We start from the raw sequence: 10,402 nt of genomic DNA on the forward strand, positions 1-10,402 counted from the left end.
GTGTGTGTGTGTGTGTGTGTGTGTGTGTGTGTGTGTGTGTGTGTGTGTGTGTGTGTGTGTGTGTGTGTGTTGAACTCTGCTGTCTCCTCTCCTCAGCGTCTCCTCTCCTACAACTCGTCTGTTCCTCCCTCTCCTCCTCCACCCCGGCCACCCCCTTAATGTCTCAGCCCCACCCCCTCATCTTGACGCAGAGGGCGGGGGGGACATTCCTCCTGCCAGCTGGGAGTCACCATGGCTCCCCCATCCTTCTGACCACACAGGTGAGCGAAACAAGAGACGACCTCTCTGTTTAACTGTGCACTGAAACACTCTTTATTACATATCACTCTATTATTACATATCACTCTATTATTACATATCACTCTATTAGTACATATCACTCTTTATTACATATCACTCTATTATTACATATCACTCTATTATTACATATCACTCTATTATTACATATCACTCTATTAGTACATATCACTCTTTATTACATATCACTTTATTATTACATATCACTCTTTATTACATATCACTCTATTATTACATATCACTCTATTATTACATATCACTCTATTAGTACATATCACTCTATTATTACATATCACTCTTTATTATTACATATCACTCTTATTATTACATATCACTCTATTATTACATATCACTCTTATTATTACATATCACTCTTATTATTACATATCACTCTTTATTATTACATATCACTCTATATTATTACATATCACTCTTTATTACATATCACTCTTTATTACATATCACTCTATTATTACATATCAGTCTTTATTACATATCACTCTATTATTACATATCACTCTTTAATATCGCTCTTTAATATCACTCTTTATTATCACTCTATTATTACATAACACTCTTTAATATCACTCTTTATTATTACTATCGCTCTTTAATATCACTCTTTATTATCACTCTTTAATATCACTCTTTATTATCACTCTTTATTATCACTCTTTATTTTCACTCTTTAATATCACTCTTTATTATCACTCTTTAATATCACTCTTTATTATACATATCACTCTTTAATATCACTCTTTATTATCACTCTTTAATATCACTCTTTATTATCACTCTTTAATATCACTCTTTATTATCACTCTTTATTATCACTCTTTATTACTACATATCACTCTTTAATATCACTCTTTATTATTACATATCGCTCTTTATTATCACTCTTTAATATCACTCTTTATTATTACATATCACTCTTTAATATCACTCTTTATTATCACTCTTTAATATCACTCTTTATTATCACTCTTTAATATCACTCTTTATTATTACATATCACTCTTTATTATCACTCTTTAATATCACTCTTTATTATCACTCTTTAATATCACTCTTTATTATCACTCTCAATAGCACTCTTAATATCACTCTTTATTATCACTCTTTAATATCACTCTTTATTATCACTCTTTATTACTACATATCACTCTTTAATATCACTCTTTAATATCACTCTTTAATATCACTCTTTATTATCACTCTTTAATATCACTCTTTATTATCACTCTTCAATAGCACTCTTTAATATCACTCTTTATTATCACTCTTCAATAGCACTCTTTAATATCACTATATTATCACTCTCAATAGCACTCTTTAATATCACTCTTTATTATCACTCTTTAATAGCACTCTTTAATATCACTCTTTATTATCACTCTTCAATATCACTCTTTAATATCACTCTTTATTATCACTCTTCAATAGCACTCTTTAATATCACTCTTTATTATCACTCTTCAATAGCACTCTTTAATATCACTCTTTATTATCACTCTTTAATAGCACTCTTTAATATCACTCTTTATTATCACTCTTCAATAGCACTCTTTAATATCACTATTATTACATAGCACTCTTTAATATCACTCTTTATTATCACTCTTCAATAGCACTCTTCAATAGCACTCTTTAATATCACTCTTTATTACCTGCAGGGTTTCCCGGTGATGAACCATGGCACTCCTCTGCTGCTGAACCTGCAGCCGGGCCAGACCATGCAGCCACTCACCCTCATCCAGGGTAGGTGACCTGACATCATCATTAATCACCTGTAGTCATCTTCAGCTCACCTATTCTCGCCTTCAACTCACCTTTAGTCATCTGTACTGTACTGTAACTCACCTGTAGCTCACCTGTATCTCACTTGTAACTCTCCTGTAACTCACCTTCATTAGATCCTTGTGGTCAGCTGATCTCTGCTTCCTGTCCCCACAGCTACATCTCTGGGTCAGCTGGTCCGGCCCAGTGTGGGTGTGTCCCCGGTCTCTCAGGACAGAACAGGCCCCGCCCCCTCCAGAGGCCCCGCCCTCCCCACCATGCAGCTGAAGATCCGCAGCGCCCCCCCTGGTCCGTCTCTCTGCCAATGAGAACTGAGGACTGAGACATCTGGATTCTTACTCGTGTTTGTTTGTTTTGTTTTCCAGCTAACCTCCACAAGACCCAGGTGGGCGTAGCTAACCCCCCGAAGCTGGCGGGCCCCCCCGCCCTGCCCTCTGGCTCTGCCAATGGCGTCACCAGATTAACTTCGGTCAGCAGCGGTACGGTGCAGCTCTGATTCATATGGGGGGGGGAAATGACAGCAGTATTTAGAGTCATTTTTTTCCTTCTCCTAACGAACGCCTTCATTAGAAACATTCACTTCACTGAGCTATCTGACCCACCTGCTGCTAACAGCTAGCAGCTGAGGCTAGTTCCCCTGCAGGTATAATCACAGGTGTGTCCACGGTGCAACGTCTTTAGTGATCTTACTGAGAACCCGTCTCCTACCTTCCCGCCGGGGTTCCAGATCCATCCCTTCAGGTACTACCAGCACCAGCTGAATGTCATTTGACATCTTCATGTCATGTGTGTCCTGCAGCTCCTGGCCCCGCCCCCTCTTCCCCAACCAGGCTATCGCCGACCTCCGACCCCTCCCGGGTGGTGATGAACGTCGAGGAGTTTTACTATGGGATGGTTGGGGGAGACATGAGTCTGAGGATGCCCCTGCCTCCAGGGATGAAGACACCCTGCTTCACCTGCCAGATCTGCTCTGTCGAATCCGACAACAACCTGAGGTGAGCAACACACCTGAGCACACCTGAACACACCTGATCACACCTGAACTCACCTGATCACACCTGAACTCACCTGGGCACACCTGAACTCACCTGATCACACCTGAACTCACCTGGGCACACCTGAACTCACCTGATCACACCTGAACTCACCTGATCACACCTAAACTCACCTGGGCACACTTGAACTCACCTGAACTCACCTGGGCACACCTGATCACACCTGAACTCACCTGGGCACACTTGAACTCACCTGAACTCACCTGAACTTACCTGGGCACACCTGAACTCACCTGGGTGCACCTGAACTCACCTGAACTCACCTGGGCGCACCTGAACTCACCTGAGCACACCTAATCACACCTGAACTCACCTAAGCACACTTGAACTCACCTGATCACACCTGAACACACCTGAGCACACCTGAACTCACCTGAACACACCCACAAACCCCCCCTGCAAAGCTGCTTGAACTCACCTGAACACACACCTGGTCACGTGTAATCAGCGGTGGCTCATTATCTCTATGTTTTCCAGGTACATGCAGCACATGCTGCAGCACTCAAAGCTGATTGGAGGAGGCGCCTCAGATGATGAGACGAGGGTCTGTAAGTTTTGTTACCGGCAGTTCTCGTCTGATGATCAGCTGCAAAGCCACCAGGAGCAGGTGCATGGCCCTGCCCCCTCCTCCTGTAAGAACACACCCGGAAACATTACCATAACCTCCTCCTGGACCCCTCCCCTCTCAGGACTCACCTGTCTCTCTCTTTCAGGCATATGTCGGATCTGTGAGTGGGCCTTTGAGAACGAGACAGCCTTCTTAAACCACATGAAGTCCAGCCACAAACCAGGAGAGATGCCCTACGTCTGCCAGGTGAGTCTGACCTCTAACCCCAGCACCCTGACCGTTGATCATGTTAACCTCTTTGTCTTCTCACCTCGTTAACCTGTGTGTCCTATGACTTATTCAACCGGGCTGTCTTCGTTACCTCCGCTGTGTTCTGTCCTCGTTAGCTCCGCTGTGTTCTGTCCTCGTTAGCTCAGGTGTGTTCTGTCCTCGTTAACTCAGGTGTGTTCTGTCCTCGTTAGCTCAGGTGTGTTCTGTCCTTGTTAACTCAGGTGTGCTCATACCGCTCGTCCTTCTACTCGGACGTCGTAGAGCACTTTGCCAGTGTCCACAGAGACACTCGCTTCCTGCTCTGCCTGTTCTGCCTGAAGGTGATCAGGAGCTCTAATAGCTTCCAACAGCACCTGCTGAGACACCAGGTAACACACACACACACACACACACACTCACACACAGTTTCCATCGTCATATTTACTGTAGGTCACACACATACAGGTGGAAAAGGTGTCTCGATGTCCATATTAACAACAGGCACCCCATGGCTAAAGGTCAGGGAGGATAAGTGACATGATGCACAGCAGATACTCAGTGTGTGTGTGTGTGTGTGTGTCAGACTCATCAGCCGTTCCACTGTAATCGCTGCCGCCTGCAGTTCGTCCTCCTGCAGGATAAGATGCAGCACAAAGTGGAGAACCATCGCAGCTACCGCCGCCCCCCCCGGCTGGAGGGTCTGCCGCCAGGGTCAAAGGTCAGTGTGTGTGTGTCAGCGGCTATAATCATTGTGTGAACATTACGTGTGTTACAGTGAAGTTTTAATACCCCCCCATGTGTCCCCAGGTGACCATCCGGACGTACGGTAAGCTGCGAACTCTGACCTCCGGAGGAGGCCGCCTGCACCAGAACCCCTCCTCCCTCATTCAGCCAATTAAGATCAAGACAGAGAGCTGCCCCTCCTCCCAGAAAACCACCACCAGTAAACCAGGCCGCCGCTGGGGCCCCGACAGCAGGTGGGGCTCATAGCCGGAAAAATAAAAAGATATGGGGGGGGGCTTCATGTGTCTGAGGAGAGAATCACTGAAGGGTTTACATTTATATATTACACCCCCACCCCAGTCCTACTGGAGTCAGGGGGGGTGACCCCCAGACTTCATAAACCCACAGGTAGAGAAAGTGTTTTTGTTGGGGACTATTTTCAGAGGTGCAGGGACTGCTGCCCCCCCCAGAGGCCGCCACAGACTCACAGGAAGGGTCCTCTGAGCTTACAGTTTACATCCCAGGGCTCAGACCTCCTGCAGCTCCTCCTGCAGCTCCTCCTCAGACCTCCTGCAGCTCCTCCTCAGACCTCCTGCAGCTCCTCCCCCCCCTCAGACCTCCTGCTGTGTTATATATTACAGCTCCTCCTCAGACCTCCTGTAGCTCCTCCTGCAGCTCCTTCTCTGTTATAGTGTTGTGTTGATATTGATCTGTCTCTCCTGCAGCTCCTCCTCAGACCTGCTGTGTGTGGAGTGTCGCTCCGACGCCTCCAACTTCTCCTCTCACTTCCCCTCCCACGTCCGCTGCCTGCTGTGCCGCTACAGCAGCTGCTGCTCCAGAGCCTACGCCCTGCACATGATACAGTAATACTCCTCAAATACTCAGAATCCGAATACTGCTCAAATACTACAGTACTACGGTTATACTAACCATACTGCAGTAATACACACTGTACTGCAGTAATACTCGCTGTACTGCAGTAATACTCGCTGTACTGCAGTAATACACACTCTACTGCAATAATACACACTGTACTGCAGTAATACACACTCTACTGCAATAATACACACTGTACTGCAGTAATACACACTGTACTGCAGTAATACTCGCTGTACTGCGGTAATACTCGCTGTACTGCAGTAATACTCGCTGTACTGCAGTAATACCCGCTGTACTGCAGTAATACTCGCTGTTACTGCAGTAATCCTTCCTGTCTGCAGTAATACTCACTGTACTGCAGTAATACACACTGTACTGCAGTAATACTAACTGTACTGCAGTAATACCTCGCTTGTCTGCAGGGTAATACTCGCTGTACTGCAGTAATACTAGCTGTACTGCAGTAATACACGACTCTACTGCAATAATACAACACTCTACTGCAGTAATACTTGCTGTACTGCATTAATACTCACGTAACGGCATTAATCCTCGCTGTACTGCAGTAAAACCCTCTGTACAGCCATTAATACTCGCTGTACTGCAGTATACTCAGCTGTACCTGCAGTAATACTACACTGTACTGCAGTACTACACACTGTACTAGCAGTAATACACGCTGTACCTGCAGTTATACTCGCTATGGGTATCGGTACAGGTAATACTCGCAGTAATGCAATAATACTCACTGTACTGCAAGAATACACACTGTACTGCAGAATACACACTGTACTGCAGTATACTCGCTGTACTGCAGTAATACTCGCTGTACTGCAGTAATACTCACTGTACTGCAATAATACTCACTCTACTGCAGTAATACTTGCTGTACTGCAGTAATACTCACTGTACTGCAGTAATACTCGCTGTACTGCAGTAATACCTGCTGTACTGCAGTAATACTCGCTGTACTGCAGTAATACTCGCTGTACTGCAGTATTACACACTCTACTGCAATAATACACACTGTACTGCAGTAATACACACTACTGCAATAATACACACTGTACTGCAGTAATACTTGCTGTACTGCAGTAATACTCACTGTACTGCAGTAATACAGCAGTAATACCCGCTGTACTGCAGTAATACTCGCTGTACTGCAGTAATACACACTCTACTGCAGTATACTCGCTGTACTGCAGTAATACACACTGTACTGCAATAATACACACTGTACTGCAGTAATACTCGCTGTACTGCAGTAATACACACTGTACTGCAGTAATACTCGCTGTACTGCGGTAATACTCGCTGTACTGCAGTAATACACACTCTACTGCAATAATACACACTCTACTGCAGTAATACTTGCTGTACTGCAGTAATACTCGCTGTACTGCAGTAATACTCGCTGTACTGCAGTAATACACACTGTACTGCAGTAATACTCGCTGTACTGCAGTAAATACACACTGTACTGCAGTAATACTCGCTGTACTGCGGTAATACTCGCTGTACTGCAGTAATACACACTCTACTGGAATAATACACACTCTACTGCAGTAATACTTGCTGTACTGCAGTAATACACACTCTACTGCAATAATACACACTGTACTGCAGTAATACTCGCTGTACTGCAGTAATACACACTGTACTGCAGTAATACTCGCTGTACTGCGGTAATACTCGCTGTACTGCAGTAATACACACTCTACTGGAATAATACACACTGTACTGCAGTAATACTCGCTGTACTGCAGTAATACTCACTGTACTGCAGTAATACTCGCTGTACTGCAGTAATACTCGCTGTACTGCAGTAATACACACTCTACTGCAATAATACACACTGTACTGCAGTAATACTCACTGTACTGCAGTAATACTCGCTGTACTGCAGTAATACCCGCTGTACTGCAGTAATACTCGCTGTACTGCAGTAATACTCGCTGTACTGCAGTAATACACACTCTACTGCAATAATACACACTGTACTGCAGTAATACTCGCTGTACTGCAGTAATACTCGCTGTATTGCAGTAATACACACTGTACTGCAGTAATACACACTGTACTGCAGTAATACTCGCTGTACTGCGGTAATACTGGCTGAACTGCAGTAATACACACTCTACTGCAATAATACACACTGTACTGCAGTAATACTTGCTGTACTGCAGTAATACTCACTGTACTGCAGTAATACAGCAGTAATACACACTGTACTGCAGTAATACACACTCTACTGCAATAATACACACTGTACTGCAGTAATACTTGCTGTACTGCAGTAATACTCGCTGTACTGCAGTAATACTCGCTGTACTGCAGTAATTCACACTGTACTGCAGTAATACTCACTGTACTGCAGTAATACACACTGTACTGCAGTAATACTCGCTGTACTGCAGTAATACACACTCTACTGCAGTAATACACACTGTACTGCAGTAATACACACTGTACTGCAGTAATACACACTCTACTGCAGTAATACACACTGTACTGCAGTATTACTCGCTGTACTGCAGTAATACACACTCTACTGCAATAATACACACTGTACTGCAGTAATACTGCTGTACTGCAGTAATACTCGCTGTAATGCTCGCTGTACTGCAGTAATACTCGCTGTACTGCAGTAATACACACTCTTACTGCAATAATACACACTGTACTGCAGTAATACTGCTGTACTGCAGTAATACACACTGTACTGCAATAATACACACGGTACTGCAGTAATACACACTGTACTGCAGTAATACTCACTGTACTGCAGTATACACACTGTACTGCAGTAATACACACTGTACTGCAGTAATACTCTCTGTACTGCAGTAATACACACTCTACTGCAGTAATAACACTGTACTGCAGAATTCCGCTGTACTTGCAGTATTACACTCTACTGCAGTAATACTCACTGTACCTGCAGTAATACACACTGTACTGCAGTAATTACCGCGCCTTGTATCTTGCTGTAAGACTCGCTGTACTGCAGTTATTACACACTGTACTGCAGTAAAACACACTCTACTCTAATAATACACACTGTACTGCAGTAATACACACTGTACTGCAGTAATAACCGCAGTACTGCAGTAATTACTTGCTGTACTGGCAGATAATACGCTGTACTGCAATAATACACCCGTAGTACTTGCAATTAATACCCGCAGTACTGAGTAAACCGCTGTATGCGGTAATTTCGCGTACTCTTATAATAACACTCATGGAATTTCCCACCTCTACGCAAATATTTGCTGTCTCAGAAATACACACTTAACGCCAATAATACCACTTTTACTCATAAACTCGCTACTGCAGTAAATCACCTGTAGCATATCCGCTTTACTGCGTAATACTCGCTGTACTGCGTAATACACCTACGGGATAATACCCTTATGCGTAATACGCTGTACTCTAAACTCCTTTACTTTGCGTAATACCGCTGTACTGCAGTAAACACACTGTACTGCTAATACTCGCTGTACTGCATAATCACACTGCTGCAGAAACTCGCGTACTGCGGTAATACTCGCTTACGCAGTATACACACTCTACGGAAATACACACGTCTGCATAATACTCCTGTACTGCATATACTCACTGCTGCTATAACGCTGTACTGCAGTAATCTCGCTGTACGCAGTATACACATTCTCATATACCATGTACTGCAGTAATTCACTTACTGAGTAAACTCCGTACGCAGTAATACCCCTGTACTGCGTAAATCGCTGTCGCAGTAATACCGCTGTACCATATACACCCTACTATAATACACACTGTACTGCAGTAATCTCCTTACTGCAGTATACTGGCTGTATTGCGAATACACATGTACTGCAGTAATACCACGGTATGCATAATACCGCTGTACTGGGGTAATACTGCTAACTGCATAAACACACTCTACGCATATACACATTACGCGTAATATTGCTGTACTGCAAATACTCCTGTACTGCAGTAACGCAGTAAACACACTGTAGCAGTAATACACACTCTACTGCAATAATACACACTTACTCGTAATACTTGCTGTAGCATAATACCCCTGTACGCATAACGCTTACTGCAGTAATTCACACTGACTGCAGTAAATATCACTGCTCAGTATACACAGACTGCAGCCTTAAGTATCCATTCTGCAGTATACACACGTCGCAGTAATACCATTTAAAAAAAAAAAAAAAAAAAAAAAAAAAAAAAAAAAAAAAAAAAAAAAAAAAAGGGGGGGGGGGGGGGGGGGGGGGGGGGGGGGGGATAACCGGGGCCATAATCCCCTTTTTGGAAAAAAAAAAAATTTTTAAAAATAAACCTGGAATTTACTCCGTACTGAGAAACACACTTCCCTGCGAAAAACCCCCCGTTACTGGAGTCCCCCCCCCCCCCCCCCCCCCCCCCCCCCCCCCCCCCCCCCCCCCCCCCCCCCCCCCCCCCCCCCCCCCCCCCCCCCCCCCCCCCCCCCCCCCCCCCCCCCCCCCCCCCCCCCCCCCCCCCCCCCCCCCCCCCCCCCCCCCCCCCCCCCCCCCCCCCCCCCCCCCCCCCCCCCCCCCCCCCCCCCCCCCCCCCCCCCCCCCCCAAAAAAAAAAAAAAAAAAAAAAAAAAAAAAAAAAAAAAAAAAAAAAAAAAAAAAAAAAAAAAAAAAAAAAAAAAAAAAAAAAAAAAAAAAAAAAAAAAAAAAAAAAAAAAAAAAAAAAAAAAAAAAAAAAAAAAAAAAAAAAAAAAAAAAAAAAAAAAAAAAAAAAAAAAAAAAAAAAAAAAAAAAAAAAAAAAAAAAAAAAAAAAAAAAAAAAAAAAAAAAAAAAAAAAAAAG

General features: G+C 43.9%; 1 protein-coding gene across 1 annotated transcript in view; it reads left to right on the forward strand.

The window, feature by feature from the left end:
* Positions 1-10,402, forward strand: part of pogzb (pogo transposable element derived with ZNF domain b) — a 25,542-nt gene continuing 15,140 nt past the window's right edge. The window contains exons 1-11 of the mRNA XM_063880913.1: positions 1-260; positions 1,974-2,058; positions 2,254-2,385; positions 2,463-2,576; positions 2,897-3,092; positions 3,630-3,784; positions 3,866-3,966; positions 4,212-4,358; positions 4,553-4,687; positions 4,777-4,946; positions 5,418-5,555. Of these exons, the coding sequence (XP_063736983.1) occupies positions 159-260; positions 1,974-2,058; positions 2,254-2,385; positions 2,463-2,576; positions 2,897-3,092; positions 3,630-3,784; positions 3,866-3,966; positions 4,212-4,358; positions 4,553-4,687; positions 4,777-4,946; positions 5,418-5,555 (1,475 nt within the window). The 5' untranslated portion in view covers positions 1-158. The remainder of the gene's footprint in view (positions 261-1,973; positions 2,059-2,253; positions 2,386-2,462; positions 2,577-2,896; positions 3,093-3,629; positions 3,785-3,865; positions 3,967-4,211; positions 4,359-4,552; positions 4,688-4,776; positions 4,947-5,417; positions 5,556-10,402) is intronic.

This window comes from Eleginops maclovinus, chromosome 4 (assembly GCF_036324505.1).
Source record: "Eleginops maclovinus isolate JMC-PN-2008 ecotype Puerto Natales chromosome 4, JC_Emac_rtc_rv5, whole genome shotgun sequence".
In the NCBI taxonomy this organism is placed as follows: Eukaryota; Metazoa; Chordata; class Actinopteri; order Perciformes; family Eleginopidae; genus Eleginops; species Eleginops maclovinus.